This window comes from Salmo trutta, chromosome 37 (assembly GCF_901001165.1).
Source record: "Salmo trutta chromosome 37, fSalTru1.1, whole genome shotgun sequence".
In the NCBI taxonomy this organism is placed as follows: Eukaryota; Metazoa; Chordata; class Actinopteri; order Salmoniformes; family Salmonidae; genus Salmo; species Salmo trutta.
The window spans coordinates 25,657,970-25,682,632 of NC_042993.1; the positions used below are offsets into that span (position 1 = coordinate 25,657,970).

At 42.1% G+C, this 24,663-nt stretch overlaps 1 protein-coding gene across 2 annotated transcripts; it reads right to left on the minus strand.

The window, feature by feature from the left end:
• Positions 1-1,141: 1,141 nt before the first annotated feature.
• On the minus strand, positions 1,142-24,305 carry LOC115177083 (DNA repair protein XRCC1). Of its 2 annotated transcripts, none has more exons than XM_029737575.1 (17): positions 23,923-24,305; positions 23,452-23,544; positions 20,709-20,816; positions 20,364-20,522; positions 16,299-16,376; positions 15,674-15,797; positions 15,399-15,499; positions 14,480-14,663; positions 14,052-14,307; positions 13,374-13,490; positions 7,048-7,132; positions 6,776-6,884; positions 4,501-4,540; positions 3,687-3,823; positions 3,319-3,388; positions 2,962-3,037; positions 1,142-2,202 (listed from the first exon to the last, which is right to left on the minus strand). In XM_029737575.1, exons 1-17 carry the CDS (start codon positions 23,971-23,973, stop codon positions 2,095-2,097), a joined length of 1,896 nt encoding a protein of 631 aa, XP_029593435.1. In that variant the 5' UTR covers positions 23,974-24,305; the 3' UTR covers positions 1,142-2,094. The 2 variants fall into 2 exon arrangements, with proteins under 2 accessions (XP_029593435.1, XP_029593434.1); XM_029737574.1 differs by having other exon boundaries at positions 3,298-3,388.
• Positions 24,306-24,663: the final 358 nt, after the last annotated feature.

Here is a 24,663-nt window from a genome sequence, read left to right on the forward strand (position 1 = left end):
CCGTGCTTCTACACCTGCATTGCTTGCTGTTTGGGGTTTTAGGCTGGGTTTCTGTACAGCACTTTGAGATATCAGCTGATGTAAGAAGGGCTATATAAATACATTTGATTTGAATGTAATCTACACAGTATAGCTGAGCCCCAATTCTTTACCGTTCTTCCAAAGTGTGCACACACTTTCTCGCATGGACTTTACAATGGGGTAAACTCCTTCCAGCCAATGCTTACACCACTCCTATGCGTTATAATCTGTGACAGGGAGTGTGCAAGTGCACATTTCTGGAAAAGGGTGGAGAATTGGGACATAACCAATGAGAAAGCAAGCTTAGAGACTGTGAATAAAGGTACCTCAGGTGGTCCAGACAATGGTACAGCCTACACATTGACAACTTGAGGAAGTACAGTAGAGCTGTACACAACTCACTAACAGGAATACTTGACTATGGTATGATACTCAAAGTACATCAGAATGTAGCCATATAGCTATAAAATGTCAATATTTGACTAAGAAATAGCCTATTAGACTAAAGAAAAACAGCATAGACAACACTATGAAGTGAAACGGGCCTTACTTTGCACATGATAAACTCTCAGATCTACCGGTCTCTCTATTTGAAGGACATGCCAAATATGTCAAAGGAATATGAGACCATACAATGAATAAAAGCTTTTGAAACGTCAATGAATGAATCTGGTTCTAAATGGAATTAAGTATAAACTCCTAAAAGGCTTGTAAAAAAAGGAATTTCAACATTAACAATGTTGAGTATGTTGTGTCAGGTCAGATAATGAATGTCTAAAACTGTATGCATATCATCTCACACCACTGACATAAAAAAAAAAATAATAATTGAAGTCTGAAAATGATTTCCCTTCAAAATAATCATGGCAGAAAATTCAAACATTTTATCTTAATTTCTCTCCTCTCCTCCCTCTCTTGCTCTTCTTCCGTTACCCTAATCCCCTTGACTGGAGAGCAGAGGACCCAGACGCTCAGGGGAGGGAAACATGGGTAGAAGTGAATTAGAGGGGGGGGGGGGGGGAGATGATAGAGAATGGAGGGATGGAAGCAGAGTATGAATAGAGGAAAGAAGGATGGGGTCCATTCAAATTAGAGGGTGTACAATTCATTAAAAAATCCATTATTTTAATTAATCAAATATTTATTTTTGGGGGGAAGAATCTGAAAGCAAAGCTAAGATGCTGTAATAAACAAGTCGAATCCAGACGGGAAAAATAAGGATGATGAACACATACTTACAAAAATAACAAAGCAAAAACAGGACTTATTGGATCCTCACACAATAGTTTGTTTACAATTCAAACAGCATACAACATGAATAAAACAAAAGTACACGTAATTCTACAGCACTACATGCTACAAATTACATTACAATCCCATGCATTTGCCCAAAGTGGACTTGCTGAAAAATAAAATAGTAAGATCAGAGGAATACCAACCAATCCTTGAAGCCTATTTCATATTCCTACATAGCAACAAAGACAAAGGCCTTATTTTCTATTCATATTTCGTGGTCGTTGGTCTCGAGTGTCAGTGACCTTAACTAACACCTTTACGCCTAACGGCACCCTATTCCCTATGCAGTGCACTACTTTTGACCAGGGCCCATAGGGCTCTTTATAGAGAATATGGTGCCATTCCGGCTACACCTAGGTCTCTTTATGTTGCTCCTAACACTAATACACTCCCCTCTATCAAAGACAGTGGCTTTTCAGGACATGATAACTGGAGTTTTGACATAGACCCTGAGGTAGTGGAGGTGAAGCAGAGAAATGTTGTTTTAAAAAGCCCTGAAAGAGTGACAGATAGGGGAGTTATTTTTGTACACCGGTACTGATAATTCTATGAAGATATGCCATCTCCGGTAGGGAAACCATTTCATCCATCTCTCTGGATGGCCTCAGCTAAAGTTAAGGCATTTGTACCAAAATGGCACGTTGCTTGGTTTCATTTACTTAGGGATCTGAGAAGAGCTAGTGTCTATGGCTTCAATGTACACCTCTCCTACCCTTTGGACAGGTACAATACTGTTGTGTGTGTTTGTGTGTGTGAGCACGTTGGCAAATGCAAGTCTCAAGGGACAACAGTGTAGGGCTGATATGGCAGCGTCTTCTGTCGATCGTTGATGGCAAAAATCCATGTGGGTTTGACAAAGCTTAAATTACCATTCTCCATCAGTGCCTGTGGCAGAGAGGGAGAGAAAGCGAGAGTGGGACAGAGAGAGGGGAAAATATATCAGGAGGTGGGAATCTGTTTAATTATAAAGGGGTAGAGACTGAAACCTTTGAGGGCATGAGGGTTCGCCAGCCAATATTTAAAATGGTACAGCAAATAAGTCAACAACATATATATTTCAATAGCTAGTGACTTGGCAGAGGCACTTTCCATTGCAAATGAGCTGGTGTGGAATACAGATGTCCGTGTAACAGACCTACATCAAAAGGCAACTAACCACGCACGTCCAATATCAGATCAAACATCAGTGATGTACAAAAAAGGCCCCGGGGTAGGTAAACATCACATCAAAAGATTTTCCATGTCCTAGAGCCCGTTCTTTTTGGGATCTTTTTAAAAATATAAATAAACCTTATCCAGGAAAAATGTACTAATTATTTCACTTAAGATGATCACGTGGTAGCTAGTCAATGTTATTTCAAATGGGGAAAATATCACGATGCATTTCTCGGTCTCTTTTTGGGAGCAGACTATGAATTGATCACTTTACATAGATGACTAGCATTCTAACTCACTGGAGTCATGACCTTTTTTTACAAATCACCTTTATAAGTGTGTGTGTGTGTGTTACACAATCATGTTTGTGGTGTGTGAGTGTGCGCTTGCCTGCTCGTGTATCACACTCTCATATTTGTGTGTGTGTCTGTGTGCGTGTGCGTAACATCAAGAGGTCTTTCAAGGAAACAAAAGGGAGGTCACACTCACGTCTTCAAAGGAGTCGTGCCATCCCTCGCTGGTGACAACAAACTGGACCTTCTCACTCATGTAGTCCTCCACCTCCCTGAAGAGAGGGAGAGAGAGGGGGAGAGGAACAAAGAATGAGAGAGAGAGAGATATGGGGAGGGGAAGAGGTTGAAGAGAGGGCAAAAGCTACCTGTCTCGTCTGAGATCCAAACACTGTTTTAGAAAAGGTACAATGACACACAAGCCCTCATCCGCTGAACACTTGTATTACCTCTAAAAGTACTAGTAAAGTACTACTGTTACAGGAAAATCTGCCCTACTCTCATTCTGGATTCAGTCTCTCTTTCTTCTCCCTACCCGTTGAAGGCAATGATGTACCGCAGGAGTAGGCGTCTGTCATTGTTGGGGAACTTGCCGTAGAGGAAGAATCGCTTTCCAGTTAGGAAATCTAAAAAAGGGTATTAAGTAAATGAAAGATCAGCATGAGAGCAAGACTCCCTGCATAGCATTACAGTAATCATCATTGTTCATCACTGATGGGAAAAAGAGAAGAAATTGTCTGCAATTTGACAACTTGATGTTTGTGAGCGTCGTGAAAAACCAGTGTGGCTGACAGAAAAGTACTTTATTGATTTAGAATAACATGAACAATGAGCAAGAACAAACTGACACACACAGCCAGCCAGCACAGACTGTACAGAGAGAGGCAGACAAGGTCAGACAAAGACAGACGAACAGAGACAGACCTGGTAGCTCAGGGATGGGCTCGTCCTCCTCGGCCTCAGCGTCAGTGTTCTCGTCAGTCGACCCCCCAAAAGGGTCCTCCTCCTCCACTCCTTTTCTCTCCTTCTCTCCTTTCTTCTGCCGACTCTCGCTCTCCACCCTGCAGACGAGAGAGAGAAAAGCTGTTTATGAAAGGGGGGGTATGAAACTTCTGACTGATGCTCTGCTGGTGTCCTTGAATGAAGAAACACCACACCTGTTCATTATGTTGTGATGCCGCACAACAAATACAACAGACAGAACCAGACATTTCTGCCCACATACAAAACAAACACACAGGCTCTCTTCAGATTACTGAAAGAGCTCGAGGGGAATGTTTGATGCAAGACCATTTCAGTATGGCAGAGTTTTAGACTTCTATTGATGCTCTACAACAAAAATAGAGACAGCACCATCCGACAACTAATGAATCAAAATGAGAACACTCTCTCTCCGTCGATCTCTCTCCAACCTACCTACACCCGCCTTAGAGGGAGAAATTATATATGGCAAGTTGGCAACCCCAGTAAAATAACAAATATGTGTAATTATAACCATGATGAGCAACATGAGGATCAAGTTATCATGGTCCCAGAACTTTGTGCTGTCTTGCCAACTCCTACGGTCACTGGGCAACTCCTACGGTCACTGGGCAACTCTGATAGCACAGAGATCTGTGACCAGGCTAGGGCAGAGGCATTGTCAACCCAGAGGACCCGCAGTAGGAATCGCTTCGACACCCGCTACAGTCAAATATGAATAACATCCCACTCATGTTCATTTGATGGTGTTAGTTACCTCTTCAGCTCGTCCTCCGTGTCCATGCCAGACTCGTCTTCTGTGGGAGACAGGTGAATAACAACATATTATTTCATCAGAAGAACATAACCTACATCAGAAGCATACCATCTTACTAACCTACATCGGGTCATAACTTAGTCTATACTATGCTGTAGAAACGTTTGTAAGTGCTTCACCCATACCTCTAAGCTTTGCTCTTCCAAAATAAAAAGACCTTGTACTTAGGCCCTAGTTAAAGGCTAGGTTTCCTTAATATTTTTAATATGTATTTTCTAATCAGTGCAGATGAAGGAGACAAGGAAAATAAGCTACTTCTAGACTATTGAGATGCACCCAGTCGCGATTCATTCTTCTTCCCTCTCATGTTTTGAGGTGCGTGATGCGTGGCCTCGCATTACCATAGCAATTAGAATCACAAGTCTCTCGGCAGCGATTGCTCTACTCAAGTGCTTCTTTGCGTTCTTTCGCTCCCCTTGTCCTCTCCACACGCATCCCTCTCTTCATGTCCTTTTTACGGCGGTGTTGTCAATCCGTCCGTCCCTCCACGTAATTCATTAAAGCAGTCTGTTCCCAACTTGTCTTCCTCTGTCCATTTCACCGTCTTTCATTCCCCTCCTCTTCAGTCTTAGTGGTGTTCGTTTTTCTTTCTTCTTTCTTCCAGTCAAAAGAACACTCTCTTAGCTCACCTCTCCATTTCCTCTATCCTCCCATCAGTCAAAAGAACACTCTCTTAGCTCACCTCTCCATTTCCTCTATCCTCCCATCAGTCAAAACAACACTCTCTTAGCTCATCTCTCCATTTCCTCTATCCCCTTCTTGGAGGCTGGCTGTCCACTTACATTTACATTTGAGTCATTTAGCAGACGCTCTTATCCAGAGCTTGAGTTCATACATTTTCCTACTTCCCCTCCTTCCCAATCCGTTCATCTCTCCTCTCACCTCTATGTCGCTGGTGTAGCAGGACTCTCTCTTAAGTAAGACATCTTGAGACTACCCTGCTAGCGCCTAACTGCACTACAGACATATTGCCCTAGCTAGCAGTTGATCCTCAACACTAGGCTTATCTCCTGTGGTAGTGTTGATTTACCTTTATTTCAACAGGGAAGTCGTAGGGAGTGAAATCCAATGAAAAGGTTGTCAACAACGTTTGAATGAAAGAACAATCGAACAAATGAATGAACTCATTTTAATATCCCATATGTTGCCAAGCAGATTTCCCTATGGGACATTAAAGTATTCATTCATTCGTGCATTTTTGTATTAATTCATACATTCAACCCCAGGAAAAACCAAGGTACAGTGGTTGGGGGTGATGCGTTGAGATGCATTTTGATCAGTGATTCTGTCTGTCTGAACCTAGGCAATGTGTATGTTAGAGCTGGGCCATATGGACAAAATTGACTTATTTTTGCTATAATGATAAATCAGTGATAAATGACAGTAAAAACATTTGGGGTGGTGTTAAAGCTGGGCTATATTGACAAAAAATTACATTGCGATTAGGGAGTTTGCTATTGGCATGCTGACTGCAGGAATGTCCACCAGAGCTGTTGCCAGAGAATTGTATGTTCATTTCTTTAATATAAGCCATCTCCAATGTCGTTTTAGAGAATTTGGCAGTAAGTCCAACCGGCATCACAACCACAGACCACATGTATGGCATTGTGTGGGCGAGTGGTTTGCTGATGTCAAAGTTGTGAACAGAGTGCCCCATGGTGACAGTGGAGTTATGGTATGGGCAGGAATAAGCTATGGACAATGAGCACAATTGCATTTTATCGATGGCAATGTGAATGCTCCAAAATACCGTGATGAGATCCTGGAGGCCCATTTCTTTTTAAGGCATGGTGAAATCCATAGACTAGGGCCTAATGAATTTATTTAAATTGACTGATTTCCTCATATGAACTGGAACTCAGTAAAATCAATGAAATTGTTGCATGTTGTGTTTATATTTTTGTTCAGTATAGAACAGTAGCTCCTTTGAATTGTATTTTTCCCGCATTAGCGTTTTGAGCCACGGTCATATGCTTGTGCTTCTCAGAATGTATCTCTCCCTCCACCACACGCAGTGGGGAGAGGGAGTGAGAGTCAGCAGCCGACAGCCAAACAGGGACAGGCAGATAGTTTTATAACAGGAATCAAGATAATGCATAGGCTATTACTGTTGACCAAATGGTTCTAGAACAATCTACAGGAACGTTGTGTAGCAAAATCACGGTCATTTTAGGTTTATCGTCCCAGCTCTAATGGAGGTGTGTATAATGGAAACCTGGTTCATCTGCGTCTGTGGAGCCACCATACAGATCCTCCTCCTCTTTCTTGATGGGGGTCTTTCTGGGAGTGGGTTGCCGTTCTTCTTCTCTCCTCTTTTGTGGAGTCTGCCAACGAGGGAGAGGGCAGTATGGGGGTGGGAATAGGACAAATACAATCATGTAAATCTGAACAATTACAATTATTTGAAGCAGAATTGTGTTTTTTTTTTCTTAGGCAATCATGTCATGGCATACTGCTAGGTCATGGAATGGTTTAAGAATCCCATACCCTCCTCTCTTTTTCCTCCTCACTCTCCTCATCCTCCTCTACGTCGCTCCCCTCCGAGCTGGACTCCGCTCCATCCATCAGGTATCTGGCAGAAAGAGAGGATAGTTTAAAATAGAAAAATACAAAAAAGGGGTGAGGGGAAAAGAAGCAAAACAATAAGTGGTGAAAACATCTGATTGGGTAAACATGAAGATTCCCATTAGATGGGCAGCAAAGGGATGATAATACTGGCTGGAATTCTACACAAAGGTTCAAATGTTGGAAGAACAACATCTGAAGGGTGCAAAAAAGTACTTCATGTTCCAGCCAGACACAAAGGTTAGCCAGACACAGGTCACACACACATAGTACCAGAAATCAGCACCATGGACAGCACAGTCAATGAATCCACATACTTCCCCACATACTTCCCCCTGATGCAATACTGATAAATTGATCAGTTTAACATTAATGTGCATCACGTGTCCCATTAACAATCACCCATATTAACAAAATGTATTTAATTTCAAACTTCACATTTCCTTAGCATAGGCTACTTACCGTAATGAACGATATTCACAAAATGCCTGCGATAAGTGATCGCTATGGTCGGTTTATCTTTCCAGCTCTTAAGTAAATATATATTTTATACACTACTGTAAATGGAATTGTACATGTTGTTTTGCAAATGTTAAAGTGCTACTAGACAAACAGGGTGGAGAAACAAACATTTATGCACTACCTGGAATCTGAGGAGCTAAGTTCCGTGAGGAATTCAAAAGGCGGTCAAACTAAGAAAGTATATGGATTTGACGTTACGTTATTTACTGGGCCTATATCTATTCTCAACCTCTACCTCCGTACCACCAACAGAACATGACATACTGTCTACTGGAGCATCAAAGTCATGTGCTGACAAGACAAACGCCCTATTTGAAGTGGAACCAGGCCTTTCACACCAGTAAATAGGTTTTACGAAACCGATCAAGGGGTGCCAGTGTGTCAGTCCCCTCCGAGCCACCCCACAGAAAAGGACTGAGAGGGTCCTGTGACGAGCAAGCGTGGCAGTGCCCTTAAGGGAAAGTCCTTAACATGGTCCGCTCAGGCACGACTAAACCGCTAATGTGTTCTATGAAAAATGTAAGTGGCTTAAATCGCATTAGATTAGGCCGTCCTTGAAGCGAATACATTACGGAACAAAACAATAAGTCTGGATGAGGAGAGAGAGGGGCGGCGGGAACAGCGTGTGGCTGTGGCACCCAGATGAAATGGAGCCTCAGCCTCGACAGCGGTGTTGCTAACCCTCTCACCCACACGTCATTCTCAATCAAAGATGCGTTACCTTTTCCACAAACACACACTCTCCAACCCCTCAAGTCACCAAGACGACCGCTAAGATGAAATACGGCTATCAAGGGTCATCACTACTCACACTGTTACCGCTCTATTCTGTGCTTTGATTCCTCATATCCTACAGCACTGTTTAGATTGAAAAATGAAAAAGTAGAGGGTTTCCTAATGTTGTGTAGCGGGTGCACACACACACACACACACACACACACACACACACACACACACACACACACACACACACACGACTGGCTACATGCTTAGTTTACAGAGACGGGGTCTGAGACTCTCTGAGCTTCTCAATCCTCTTAGGACACTTCACTTCATATGCAGTGTGGCGAATTACCTAAAGAAATGTATTGAATTGAGTTAAGGAATAGAATTCTCAAAGCTTTACCAGAGGGTAGGTCCTAAAGGAAAACGTATCCTCCCTCTATGGAGAGCAGTGCGCAAGAGTGATTTGTTTACCTCTGCACTCAGAGGTCCCGGAAGGCTAAGTATTTCATATGAATTGTGTGGGAAAAGAATATTAGTCTCGATTTCAGGACCAAAAAAAGAATCAAAGCAGATCAAAACATTTACTGTATGACCATGAGCACATTTAATATGTTAATGTGCCTTTTTGATGAACTACTTCTACAATAAATCAGATTGATCAATATGTTTGATTGTTGATTCAGATAAATGACGAGCCAAGGGCAGACTACATATCAAATAATAAAAGTACCAAAAATATAGTGGACTAACATTGTGATGTTGAATAGCTAGCCACTGTATTCACTTGGCTATTGTATTCAAATTCACCTCTATTGGTGACGTAACCATGACGACAGCACTGTGATCCATTCATGGTCAATACGATCATAATTGCTCCAATCATTTTTTGGTAATCTTTTTTTATTCAACTTTATTTAACTTCTCATTTAAAATGATGGCCTACCAAAAGGCAAAAAGGCCTCCTGCGGGGAATTATGCACAATCTGAGGGGAGGAATAAAGTTGTATTTTATCAGTTAAATTTGTCCTTTCATACAAAAATTCCAATTATGAAAAGGTCAAGGGCTTTACCGGAGGAAAATGGTTATTTGCACAACATTAGTTCTTCATCACAATTTGTTATCTAAGGTAATAATGGTAAAGTAAAAAAACTATTTAGGGAATAGAGTGAAATTTGGGACGTAGCCTAGGTCTGTGATTGCTAAAAGGGAATCTAAAAAGGTTTCCGAGGCACTTCAGATGTTACCGACGGACGGACCCTTCAATAATCTACACTAACGCAAAGTTGACTTATTTATTCCCCATTCATTCCATTTTGTTGCCGATTTATCTTGATGCCACTTGAGGGAAGTGTGCTAGCGTGTGCCCCTCCTCTCCTCTTCTCTGTCCCCTCCTTTCATTTTGACGTGTTCTCGTAAGGACAAAAGGCCCAAAACATTTAGATGCATAGCAGTGTTTTTCTGGTTTGAGTTGGGCTGTGTGTTTGTGTACGAGCGTGTGACGACTGTCTCTCTGTGTTTGAGTATGCATGTCTACGTCTCTGTGTGTATGAGCACTAGTCTTCTTCAAAGGAAGTGGACCCTTCAATTACCCATAGCAAATGCAGCTTTTAAATAAGAAATAAATCATTAGAGCTCCGCACTCCAAACAAGAGCTGCATAATGGAGACGAGATGGCTTGGATGGATGGATGAGGAACGAGGATAGACGAGTGGAAGGCGAGAGGGATTCTCTATACAAAAAGGATAGTGGTTGAGGGAGATGGAGAGCAGTCTACAGCAGAGGAGGTCAGAAAACACAGCCAAATAATGGTGGTAGTGCGTGTGTGTGTGCGTCCCAATGTAGAATTCTGATGCTAACCCAGAGAAAAATACACACAATTAGCGTGTTAATAGGACTTATTTCCGCAACACCCTCTTACAACAGTACTTGATCATTTCGACACACCTCTTTCGATTTGGATGAGCGGATATTTATTTGTTTATGAGGGCCAATTACAGCGACATGATGTCAATATTGTCAGACTAAAGAAAATGAGTGCATTGTACAGGAATAGGGAACAGTGTAGAAAAACATGGTGGTGACTGATGCAGTAGCATTCACTAGGACCTGACCTAGCCTAGAAAGTACCAGACCTGGGTTCAAATACATGCATATTTACACTGAACAAAAATATAAAACGCAACATGTGAAGTGTTGGTCCCATGTTTCATGAGCTGAAATAAAAGATCCCCCAAAATGTTCAGACCCACAATAAGCTTATCTCCCTCAAATTTTGTGCACAAATTTGTTTACATCCCTGTTAGTGAGCATTTCTTCGTTGCCAAGGTAATCCATCCACCTGGCAGGTGTGGTATATTAGGAAGCTGATTAAACAGCATGATCATTACACAGGTGCACCTTGTGCTGGGGACAATAAAAGGCCACTAAAATGTGCAGTTGTCACACAACCATAAAAGCGCAGGACGTCCACATCTGGCTTCTTCACCTGCGAGATCGTCTGAGGGGTGTGCTGAGGAGTATTTATGTCTGTAATGAAGCCATTTTTTGGGGAAAAACTCATTCGGATTGGCTGGGCCTTTGACCTCCCAGGCACACCCATGGCTGCACCCCTGTCCAGTGGTGAAATCCATAGATTAGGGCCTAATTTATTTATTTAAATTGACTGATTTCCTTATATGAACTGTAACAGTAAAATCTTAGAAATGATTGCAGTTGCGCTTATATTTTTGTTCAGTGTAATTATTTGAAAATACACTTTTCTGTGTATTTGAGTAATTTGAAATACACAGCCCAAAACAACTACTTTAAATATAAGTAGTTATAAATGCATGTCAATACTTTCCAAATGTATTTCCAATACATTCCAAAATTCAACTTGTATTTAAAAAAAAAAATGGTCTAAATACTTTGTTCGAAATGTTTTTGAAATGAGGTCTTACTGAAATACAAATAGTATCTGAAACCAGGTCCGTGGAAGCAGTGATGTCACCTTAGGCGACAGACAAGAAGTGAAGACCTTATGTGAAAGGCATTTTCACTTTGAAGAGAGGTGCGGTAAGAAGCCTTTAAATACCCTTTTCATATTATCTGAGGCCTTGCTCTGACTAACTCGAGAATCAATACACATAGTTTTGACTGAAGAGAGAACTTCATTAAGCCTGCTTGTACTGACAAGAATCATTAGTAGAAGTTAGACTGATTCCATCACAGCATGTTTCAACTCTTCAAAGTAACACTATTCAGTGAGCTGCATAGGTACAGGTAAAGCCTTGGCAATAGGTGCTTTTATAAACACCATTAACTGCCAACTTCACTTAATTCGCTGAATTCAAAGACGGTTATAATGGCTGCTTTCTGATAGAGAATGGGTGGCACAGAGTCAAAGACCCCATTTATTTGAAGCAGACTTTTCAACACCACAGTCTATCTTCTCTTTCAATTTTTAGAAACTCAGCAAAAAAAGAAAACGTCCCTTTTTCAGGACCCTGTCTATCAAAGATAGTTCGTAAAAATCCAAATAACTTCACAGATCTTCACTGTAAAGGGTTTAAACACTGTTTCTCATGCTTGTTCAATGAACCATAAACAATTAATGAACGTGCACCTGTGGAACGGTCATTAAGACACTAACAGCTTACAGACAGTAGGCAATTAAGGTCACAGTTGAAAAATTATGACACTAGAGGCCTTTCTACTGACTCTGAAAAACACCAAAAGAAAGATGCCCAGGGTCCCTGCTCATCTGCATGAACGTGCCTCAGGCATGCTGCAAGGAGGCATGAGGACTCCAGAAATGGCCAGGGCAATAAATTGCAATGTCCGTACTGTGAGACGCCTAAGACAGCACTTCAGGGAGACAGGACGGACAGCTGATCGTCCTCACAGTGGCAGACCAATTGTAACAACACCTGCACAGGATCGGTACATCCGAACATCACACCTGCGGGACAGGTACAGATGGCAACAACAACTACCCGAGTTACACCAGGAACGCACAATCCCTCCATCAGTTCTCAGACTGTCTCAATAGGCTGAGAGAGGCTGGACTGAGGGCTTGTAGGCCTGTTGTAAGGCAGGTCCTCAACAGACATCATTGGCAACAATGTCACCTATGGGCACAAACCCACCGTCGCTGGACCAGACATAACTGGCAAGTGCTCGTCACTGACGAGTCGCGGTTTGGTCTCACCAGGGATGATGGTCGGATTTCGCGTTTATCGACGAAGGAATGAGGCGTTACACCGAGGCCTGTACTCTGGAGCGGGATCGATTTGGAGGTGGAGGGTCTGTCATGGTCTGGGGCGGTGTGTCACAGCATCATTGGACTGAGCTTGTTGTCATTGCAGACAATCTCAACACTGTGCGTTACAGGGAAGACATCCTCCTCCCTCATGTGGTACCCTTCCTGCAGGCTCATCCTGACATGACCCTCCAGCATGACAATGCCACCAGCCATACTGCTCATTCTGTGCGTGATTTCCTGCAAGACAGGAATGTCAGCAATGGCCAGCGAAGAGCCCGGATCTCAATCCCATTGAGCACGTCTGGGACCTGTTGGATCAGAGGGTGAGGGCTAGGGCCATTCCCCCCAGAAATGTCCGGGAACTTGCAGGTGCCTTGGTGGAAGAGTGGGGTAACATCTCACAGCAAGATCTGGCAAATCGGGTGCAGTCCATGAGGAGATGCACTGCAGTACTTAATGCAGCAGGTGGCCACACCAGATACTGACTGTTAATTTTGATTTTGACCCCCACTTTGTTCAGGGACACATTATTCAATTTCTGTTAGTCACATGTCTGTGGAACTTGTTCAGTTTATGTCTCAGTTGTTGAATCTTATGTTCATACAAATATTTACACATGTTAAGCTTGCTGAAAATAAACGCAGTTGACAGTGAGAGGACGTTTCTTTTTTTGCTGAGTTTACCATCCTCCCCTCTCTCTCTCTGCCTCCCTCCCCCTCGTTCTGCCTCCCTCAGTCTCCCCCTCCCTCCCCTTACCGTTTGAAGGAGATCTTTTGCTTCCTCTTGTGGCAGTCCAGCACCCACTCCTTCCGGACGATGATGCCCCCTGCTGACTTCACCTGGCTGTACTTGGGGGTGTTGGAGAAGGCACAGCTGGATGAAGCAGATGATAAACCCTTGGTTAGCACGGCAGCGTCCCAGATGGCACTCTATTCCCAATATTGTGCACTACTTTCGACCAGGGTCCAAAGGGACCGTGGCTACATCCAAATATGGCACCCTAGTCCCTGTATAGTGCAATAAATAGGGTGCCCTATGGGATGCAGGCACTGGAGGGAAGCCAGGGACAGCCCACTGCTACTATGTGATAGCGTGATTAGGGCAATGTGGGTCACATGGTCTGCTTTGCTTTCCATGCTGTTATTGTGATACTCCTGTAGTTACACTAGTCTTGGATGTATATGATATGGAGAATATTCTTGATAATATTACTCCTAAAAATATTACTACCACTATAATACTAGCCCCATTGTTGGTTGTATTCCACACAATTCTTGTTGACCTGTTTCCAATATGTTCTTACCTCACTCTATTACCATTTTCATGCATCTTTAATTGACCAATATGAATTCAGATTACAATGAGAACCCAACTAAGGAGTACTTCCCAAACTACTACCTCCCAGTTCCAGCACCCTCCATCTCCTTCACTCACATGAGGTGTGTGGCGGCAGGGGTCCAGTCAGAGTGGTACTTGGCCCCCATGGCCAGTGCCTTGTCCCTCAGGTCCCCCCGGAAGGGGTTCTGGAAGCCACTCAGCACAAACACCACCCCCTCCATGATCTTGTTGAGGGGAACGGGGGCCTCGGAGGAGCTGGACTGGGCTTTGGAGGGTTTTTGTCTGGGCTTGGCTTCTGGTTTGGGCAGGCTCTCCTTCTTCTTGGTGTCTGGGGTTTTCTGGGCAGGGGAGGCTGGGGTGAAAAGAATGACAGAGGTGAGGAGAGTGGAAAATAGAATATATAACTATCAGGGTATTTGCATTGATTTATTAAACTTACTTTATTCACACAAGCATAGGTGAAAAAGGTGTAGAGTGAGTCAGTGAGTGGCTGGCTGGCTGGCTGACTTGCAGGGTGTCTTTACCTTTGGCAGTGCTGGGGCTGGGAGTACTGGCTCTGGGAGTACTGGCTGTGCTGGGTTTGGCCTTGGGTTTCGGGGTGGTAGTGCCCTGTTCAGGGGAGCCCATAGGGCTGGGTTTCTTTGTGGGGGGCGGAGCGAGGGCAGACCGGCGCTCTTTACTGAACTCAAACTTCCTCTTCACTGGTGCCTAGGAAATAGGACAGGATGGATAAAGCAATTTGTCCTTATGGTAAAACCATGACAGAAATATATACTCAAATAGCAAAGCTGCTTATCAAAAACTGCTGAAACTGCTTATCATTTCTAGAAGTGGAATAACCAATAAAAATGAGCAGAGAAAACAAAACAAGCAAACAAATTCGGGTCCTAATTATGTTTACACTTATGTAAATGCATTTATAAGTGAGTAACATCGCCTCTTGCTTGAAAGAGTGATCCATCTCTGAGCCTCTGGAAAAAATGTACCACAAGCAAAACATATACCTCCATTTCGTGCCATCTCTTTTCATTACCGATGATTTACAATGTTTACATTAAATCTATACTACATTAGCTATGTGGGTGCAGTCTACCGAACAATCACCTTGTACCTCTTTTTAAAGAAATCAATATGGTGTCTGCCTCTCAAATGGCACCCTATTCCCTATATTGTGCACTACCTTTGACCAAGGCCAATAAGGCGCTTGTCAAAACTATTGCACTATATAGGAATAGAATGAGGTACCATTTGGGACATAACTAGTATCATAGCCTGGAGATTCAGGTCAGTTCGCACTAGCCTGGAAGAACTTAATGAATGATTCACCATCAGTTCTGGTCTTAGAGAAGACAATGATGCATCACTATGGGCTCTGATCAAAACTAGTGCACTATATAGGGATTACGGTGCCATTTGGGACACACACCAAGCCTTGGTCCTTACCTGTGGTGGGGGAGAGTTGGAGGACGGTGGGGCTGAGGAGTGGCCAGACCCAGACTGCAGGGCAGCAGCTGCATAGCTGAGCTTCTCAGTCTGTGGCGAAACTATGGGGGGAGAAGAGGCGACGAGATTGTGAGAGAAGTTGGGAAATATTGTTTCACATTTCTCAAGGTGCTTTTCGCTCACTCACTCAATCACGCCACATCAATGCGCACTAATAAACCTGCAATGTGAAATTAGCTGTAACTAGGCCTTTAGCTGGAGTACAGTAGTAGTACCCTTGAGCGCTGGGCTGGCTTTGGAGGTGCTCTCTCTGTTGAAGAAGAGGCTGCCTGGCTGAAGACTGGGGCAAGCCGAGGGGGCCTCATCCTTCACCCGAAACTGGCCAAGCTTGGTCATCTTCTGTCAGGGGGCAAGAGACGTTAGTGTTGGGAGAGAGTCTGATCAAGTCAGTCATGTTAGGAAAGCACAGGACATTGTACATAAACGTCATTTTTGATAGTATGAATTCCAGTTCACTCAAATCAAAGAAAGTTTAGCAAAAAAGTTGTCTACTCTCTAGATGAGCCCACAGGGTAGCCCATCTGTTGTGTGGATACAGCTATATGCCTAAATCCCAAATGAATGGGGAAGACAAGCACCAACTAATACAACCAAATAAAACAATGCCCATTCATTTGGGGTTGAAGCATATTACAGGATATGTGCAACAGATGGTTGCATATGGACTTATATGTAAGATCACTTTAATGGTCAGAAAACATGTCATTCAACTTGAGTTAAACTCTGCAAGCATTTTGATTTTAGAACATAGCTATATACTGAATGAGTCTATTGAGTCGGTCTCAGTGGAGAGTGGGTTATGTAGAAGAAGGTGAAAGATGACGGCTGAGCTTCTCTTACCGGTGTTGTTGTGGTTGGTGGATCACTTTTATCTGGTGGTGAATGGAACTTCACGAAGGCCACTCCGTATGCTATGCTCTGAGGGTGGAAAATGCCATTTGTCATCATGACATTCCAATCTGAAACATTTTCATAAGGGTATACAATAGGAACTGTGCTGAGACTAGGGCTGTGACAGTAACTGAATAACCGTGTAGCTGGCAGTTATGGATGAAGACTGTCATTAAAATAACCGTCAAAACCATTTCAAAATAGGCCTACATTCATTTTTTAATTTAATGTAGATAAACTTTACTTAATAGCGGGAGTGTTTATTAATGATTATAAGCAAATGTTGTGTTTGCTAACAGTGTCTACAAAATGTTCTCCATCTCCTCCTCTTTCCAACTGTCCTTTTGATGTTTGAGCAGCTAATCTCTAGATGCACGGCAGTGGAGAGTGCTATAGGCTATGGAACTTGAGTAAAAAAATCTTTGATGTGTGGACTTTCTTTTATAAAATGGATGTTTTCATTGCTTGCTAGTAAATAAATACATTGTTATTTTAAAAAAGGTTGGATGTGTCTGACTATTCATGAATTATGCAACAGGAGTCGACAAGGTTGTTCTGGCTCTGAGGCCTATAATACACTAATGTTGTGTTGAATGGACAATGCGCCAATCCTCTCCAACCTGGCATGGTATAATTTGATTCAGAATATTTTCTTAATTTAAAGACTAATCTACGCTGATCAGGCCCGATCCTGGCTGATATGCCGAAAAAAATTGCCTACCAACGCAAAGTAGAATAGTAACCTGGGCTATACATACAGAGTGTCGCCCACAATACACTTTTATGAATGCCCATGTGGTAGCCTACAATTTTTTTTAAATAGCAATTTACTGTCAATCCCTGTCATTTTGTTAAATTAATTTCTGTTAATGCATGTATTAATTACAGTAATTTACCTTTCTCACTCTTGGACTGGAAACATTGTTTGCAGAGTTCACAACTTGCTAAACTTGTGAGAAATAAGATTTGGTTTATTTCATTCCATCATTTACGCGCTCCATGTGAGAAATGAGCATATGACTAGATGTTGGAACATTGCTGCAGGGACTTGCGTCCATTCAGCCACAAGAGCATTAGTGAGGTCGGGCACTGATGTTGGGCGATTAGGCCTGGCCCGCAGTCGGCGTTCCAATTCACCCTAAAGGTGTTCGAAGGGGTTGAGGTCAGGGCCCTGTGCAGGCCAGTCAAGTTCTTCCACACCGATCTCGATAAACCATTTCTGTATGAACCTCACTTTGTGCACGAGGGCATTGTCATGCTGAAACAGGAAAGGGCCTTCCCCAAAATGTTGCCACAAAGTTGGAATCACAGAATTGTCTAAAATGCCATTGTATGCTGTAGCATTAAGATTTCTCTTCACTGGAACTAAGGGGCCTAGCCCGAACCAAGAAAAACAGCCCCAGACCATTACTCCTCCTCCACCAAACTTCACAGTTGGCACTATGCATTGGGGAAGGTAGAGTTCTCCTGGCATCCGCCAAACCCAGATTGGTCCGTCGGATTGCCAGATGGTGAAGAGTAATTCATCAATCCAGAGAACGCATTTCCACTGCTCCAGAGTCCAACGGCGGTTCATGAAGTTCCCAACTAACAGTTCTTGTGCTGACGTTGCTTCCAGAGGCAGTTTGGAACTAGGTAGTGAGTGTTGCAACCGAGGACACGCTACACGCTTCAGCACTCGGTGGTCCCGTTCTGTGCGCTATTGTGGCCTACCACTTTGCAGCCGAGTCGTTGTTGCTCCTAGACGTTTCCACTTCACAATAACAGCACTTACAGTCGCCCGGAGCAGCTCTAGCAGGGCAGAAATTTGGCAAACACACTTGTTGGAAAGGTGGCATCCTATGAAGGTGCCACATTGAAAGTTACTGAGCTCTTCAGTAAGGCCCTTCTGTCAATGTTTGTCTATGGAGATTGCATGGCTGTGGGCAAAACGTTATATACCTGTCAGCAACAGGTGTGGCTGAAATAGCTGATTCCATTAATTTGAAGGTGTGTCCACATACTTTTGTATATATAGTGTACATGTCCTGCTTCTTGTGTAGGAAAATGCCCAGCTGGGCTGCTCAGTAAACAAAAATGTTCTTCACCTCACACAGTAGGAAGTCAACAAAGTCAGTTTTTATTTGTATTTTTTACATCCATTCAAATTATAATAGTTCCTCGCAATATTTGAAAAATCTTAACATTATCCCCCTCGATAATCAGCGTCGCAAATAGGCTGTTGCGTGTATTTGTTTCTAATTTAAGGATTGTCAATTTAATCTTCATACTATAGCATAGCTGTCCCCTTCATACTTTACTTCATTATCTTATAGCCTACTATCAGAAAGCCTAAGTAGGCCTAGGTTTTTTTTATACGTTTTAAGGAAAGGAAAAATATTTGCTTGTGTCTGACATACGCTGGTGGCTTTGATTGACGGGTGCGGGTTGTGTGTGTGTGAGAGTTAGTTGATTCTCTTAATAGAGTGATGATGAATGAGTCAAAATGATGAATGAGTCAAAATACCCATAAAACCTATCGTTTTTACACCATTAATTTTAGAAACCCTTCAAATAAGTGTTTTGTGTAGACTTAGCTTGGCTTAATGTTTTGATAACCGTGTAAAGCTCTCTAGGACAAGGTGACTTTTATCAATATATTTGCCGGTATTTACCCCCAAAAATGAAATGCTAATTAGCTGCTAATGTGGCTATCATAAAGAACTACAAATGCCATGATGACCTGGACGAGACTGCCGAATCGAGGCAAAGGTAAGAATCTCTGGATTAACTATCTAATGTTAGCTAAATGTAGCAATTAATAAATTGGCTACATTTCTTAAAAAATTGTCAACTCTGTGAACTGTCTTGTGCAAGTTTTAAATTGACACAATAACTGTTTGCAAAGGTGTCATCTAGAGATGACATACAGGAGCTTGCAGGGATTTGTAGTTTTGCATGATGTCTACTTTTAAATTAGAGAGTAAATAGAGGTGAATATATTTCTAAAAGTCACATTGTCCAAGAGAGATTTACATTGTTATCAAAACGTCACCCCAGGGAAAGCCTACAAGAAACACAGCCCTTATTTTAAGTGTTTCTAAACAAACCTATGGGAAAAATGAATGGTGGAAAAACAATTGGAACAGTTTCCCTGTTTGACCACTAGGTTTTATGGGTATTATGGACACCTCCACTGTGGGGCTCTATAGGCCTATATGTCCATTCAGAAAGTTTCCTAAAGTAGCCTGTCTGGACTCCATCTCTTTAATAAAAATCAAACACTCCTGTCATTATTTAATCTTGTAAAAGGCCTATTTTCAGTAGTTTAGGCTACATTATTTCCCTCATTAGTGTCCTCTCTTTGAAGGTCATATGCCAATGCCATCGAATGACAGCAGCACGGATTGTGACGTTATGCGACTATTTCGGGGGAAGGTGGTAGAAAACCCATCGGACTTCGTTTCAATGGTTTTGTGTGTCGAAATAGTTTTGTTGTTTTTATATGCAGGAAAAACCAACAGAAAAGGACAAGGCAGACATACAGCTTTATTTTGACTCCACTGATAAGTAATAACCTATTAATAATAATGATATGCCATTAATAATGATATGCCATGATAATAACAAAGTTTAACAGCTTGTTTGAAATAGGTTTTATTAAGAAGCAGACCCCCCCCTCCCCGTTATGTCATCGACCATGTACATTGGCCTGGCCAGTTACTGTAACCTCAAATTTCAAGACCGTCAAAACCCGAGCTGAGACACTGAATGTAAGAGATGCCATTTTTTAAATAACTTGACTAATAACGCATCGCCAGGGTTGTATTGATTAGGGCACACCGTAGAAAATGTTTCGCAATGGAAAACGAAAATGGATGTTTCTTATTGGACAAGTGTAGTTAGTCCCACCCTGTTTCTGTCCGTTTGCTGCCTAATGAATATGACCCTGGTTTACAATGATTTAGGTGGCATCACATACACACCCAATGCTCTCTGTCCACTAAAGTTCTCTCTTAGTGGTGTGCAGCTCACCTTGTTGTACGGCTGGCTACACACAATCTTCACGCGGTCCCACTTCTCCTGGGCGTGAGCCTTCACCAGCAGGCTAGGGCCAAAAAAGCGCACGCGGTTGGTGTTGGTGCCGTTATGGCTCTCCATGGGGGACATGAAGGAGGACGTGACCAGCAGAACCTGGGAGAGACAGTGAGAGGTTCTCTTAGGAATTAAGCAGAACACTATACCTAATGGTAGTAAAGCCACAACTATGCATTGTCCATAATAAGAGGCAGAGACTAGTACCTTCACTCAGTGCATTCAGTGTGGTAGATATCAGCGAGGTATACAGGTACTACAATATACAGTAAGCGGGTGGCATACCTCATAGTCCTGGTCTTTGACAGAGGTTGAGTGTCCCACCAGCACCTCGATAAAAGCAGACCCTTCATTTCCTATGTCTATGCTGTACACCTGCTCTTCTTTCTCAAACTGAAACGATTGGAGAAAGAGCATGGGTTATTTAGTACAAACTAGGAAAAAACAAACAGGGCAATGCAGTGTCACAACACATACAGTGCCTTAAGAAAAGTATTCATACTCCTCGACTTATTCCACATTTTATTGTGTTACTGCCTGAATTCAAAATGGATTACATATTTTTTTCCCCACATCCATCTACACACATTACCCCATAATGACAAAGTGAAAACATGTTTTTAGAAATGTTTGCAAATGTATTGAAAATGAAATACAGACATCTCATTTACATAAGTATTCACACCCCTGAGACAATATTTGTAGAAGCACCTTTGGCAGCAATTACAGCTGTGAGTCTTTCTGGATAAGTCTCTAAGAGCTTTCCACACCTAGATTGTGCAAAAAAATTATAATAATGTTTTCTTCAAGCTCTGTCAAATTGGTTGTTGATCATTTTTCTTGCCATAGATTTGTAACTCGGCCACTCAGGAACATTCTCCGTCTTCTTGGTAAGCAACTCCATTGTAGATTTGGCCTAGTGTTTTAGGTTATTAACCTGCTGAAAAGTGAATTAATCTCCCTGTGTCTGGTGGAAAGCAGAATGAACCAGGTTTTCCTCTAGAATTTTTTGTGTGCTTAGCTCCAATCCGTATCTTTTTTATAAACCCTTTATGACAATACATTATAGATTTCATAAGGCCTTTAGTTATGGCCTAGTTTTCCCCCCCCAACATTGTGGTCTGAAAAACATGGCTCATGGGCTGTATATGCAGGGGTGTGAAGTAATGTGTCATTCCTGTTGGCATCAAGCTTTAGGGAGTAGGGATGTGACAATTGGAAATGTTTTCTTGTCAGTTAACAGACATTTTCTATCGGTTTCTATTAAAACTATAAGAAAAATGCATCCAATTCCACGTGAATTCACAATGCAGATGGTCTACATGGCGCTTCACGCGGAGAGAGAAAATTGTATCGCTGCTGCTGCTCTTCCTTTTCACGTGGCGCGTGTAGCTTGTTTTTGTCGTCCAATCACAAGTCATCAAACCGGCACTAGGCTAAAGTCAGAGCTAGAACCTCCATGTGGCAAGTTATTAGCCACTGGGCTCCCGAGTGGCGCAGCGGTGTAAGGCACTGCATCTCAGTGCTTGAGGCGTCTCTACAGACACCCTGGTTCGAATCCAGGCTGTATCACAACCGGATGTGATTGGGAGTCCCATAGGGTGGCGCACAATTGGACCAGCGTCGTCCGGGTTTGGCCGGTGTAGGCAGTCATTGTAAATAAGAATTTGTTCTTAACTGACTTGCCTAGTTAAATAAAGGTTCAATTATTTTTATATTTGTATAATTAGGAGATATCTAGCCTAATCAATGGAAGATGGAATTAAAATGACAGAACAAGAAACTAGAGAAGGACAGGCTACAACACCAAGAGCCAACAGGTAAGCTGCTATTTAATAATCTGAATGGAGTTCTTACTGTAAGATTGAGAAGGGGAGAAACTGTATAGTTAAGGTTAAGTAGTTTCAACTAGCCTAGCTAACATTAGCTAGCTATCTGGCTATCTAGCATCTCTTGGTTTGATGCAGTCAATACAGGCACTATGTAATCCAGGGCTCTCCAAACCTGTTCCTGGAGAGCTACTGTCCTGTAGGCTTTCGCTCCAACTATAATCTAGAGCACCTGATTACAATAATTATCTGGTTGATAAGCCGAATCAGGTTAGTTAAAACTGGGGTTGGAGCAAAAACCTACAGGAGGGTAGCTCTCCAACTGGGATTGAAGAGCCCTGATGTAATCAGATGAGATGATAAATAACTAGCAATAAGTAGTCTACCAGGGCACGTTGACTTGGTCGCAATCTCTCTCCCCTCCCTGCTCCCCTTGTCACTCACATTTGAGCTTCTGCTCTGTTTTTTTCCCCCTACTAACGTTACAGCATTGTTGCGTTGGGTATTTATTAAACTGTTATTTTCCCTTTATGATGATGACAGTCGGGACCTGTTAGTGGTAATTACTCAGTTAGAGAGTTTTTTCTTAAGGTTGAAGATCCCAATTTAGTTTAAAAATATTAACTTTTACACCCCTAATAGGGAAGATATTCAACAATTGATTATCTACAATCTGCATTCATAACGACTTCTATGGTGAAGAACTCGTCAAACACGACTACCTAAAACATCTAAACTGGAACAACCATCTCAGTACGGGTGTAATAAGTCCAACCACTTACAGATTGGAATAATTTAGAAACATTTATGTTATCTGTCTTAGATCAATGAATTAATGTGCATGCAGAAACATACAGTATATATTAAAACAAACCATTCAAAAAATCAACATGTAACAAAGCATGCTGGGAAATATGATGGGCCACTCCCAAGTATTTTTCACAGAGAGAATTAACGGAAATTAACTCAGTCAGTCGAGTAACGACACGTGGTGTTGATTCCACTGTGATTCAAATAACACTTATTTTATTCACTGCAGGTTGCATCAATTTAAATCCAACTGGTGTTAACCCCACTAGAATCAACACTAAGACATAACACACACAACACATTTTAACACCCTCAAATTTGCTGTGTGAATTGGAGTCAGTGAATTGTTAGACAATCCCATGAAAACACAGTGCAGAAGTAGCCTATACCTGTATAATGACTGAGGTTTGTTTCTCCCCTGGCTTTGCTGCTTTCCATTTTCTATATGTGTCCGAGCTCAGCAGGTTGTCAGCCTTGTGAGTCTGCAAGGAAACAACAAGAATAGCTAGGACCCCATGAACTGCAATTGCCATCTGGTGTTGTTACCACTGGAAATAGGAGTTACTGTTTAAATTCAAGACACATTTTTTTACAACAAAAAATTACTGGGAAGTGTAGCTAGCTAGCTACTTCGAATGGTGCATGCAAATACTGTACAGTACTGTTACAATGATTATTTATGTTCTGGTGGGCTGAAAAAAAGCAATGTGCAGACTGTACATATAAAGGGCTAGCCAGTCGACATTATGCCTCAATCAGACAGCAAGCAAACCTAGCTAACTACCACGTTAGGAAGCTAGCAAGGGGGTTAACAAATACTGTACTAGCTAATTATTCTAGATAGTAGTTGGACAACTTACATTGTCTTCAGTGCTGCAAGACACGATGTGCTTGAGTTTTATCTCCGGCATTTTGCGCTAGTCACTTGACTTGTCAATAAAGTAATGCCGCTTTATTTGTGTTTTTTCAGCTAATGAAAAGCCCTACGCTTTCAGCTAGTTAGCAATTGCCTGGTTAGCAAACAATGGAACACGTTCATGGCTAGTTTATAGCAAGTAAAACGCCTCTAATGCTCCATAGAAGTACACTGTTTAACATTTCTGTGTTTAATACATTGTATTTTACTTCCCTGTGAATTTTATTATCATGTGAAGGCGGACCAAAGCAGCCAAAATGTATTTGGAGATTGAACCGTGACCACTGAATTCACCAAAATCCCTCTCAATTCACAACCTCAACGTAACTTCCGGTTGATATTTTATTTAGCCAATCAAATCAGTTGACGCTTTTCGTCTCCTTCTACTTCTTCTTCTTCGTGTGGTTTTCCGGCCGACTAGACGCTTTGTTGCGTGTTGCTGCTGTTCACAGTTCGAAAATAGATATTCATATTGTTCACAAAAAAGGGAAATAGGGAAAAAAGGAAATTGAACAACCATCTCAAATCAAATTGTATTTGTCACATGCGCCGAATACAACATTCGGCGCATGTGACAAGTATACAACAATTATTCACCTTTCAGTGAAATGCTTACTTACAAGCCCTTAACCAACAATGCAGTTTTAAGAAAATACAAAAAAAAAGTAAGATATTAGAAAAACAA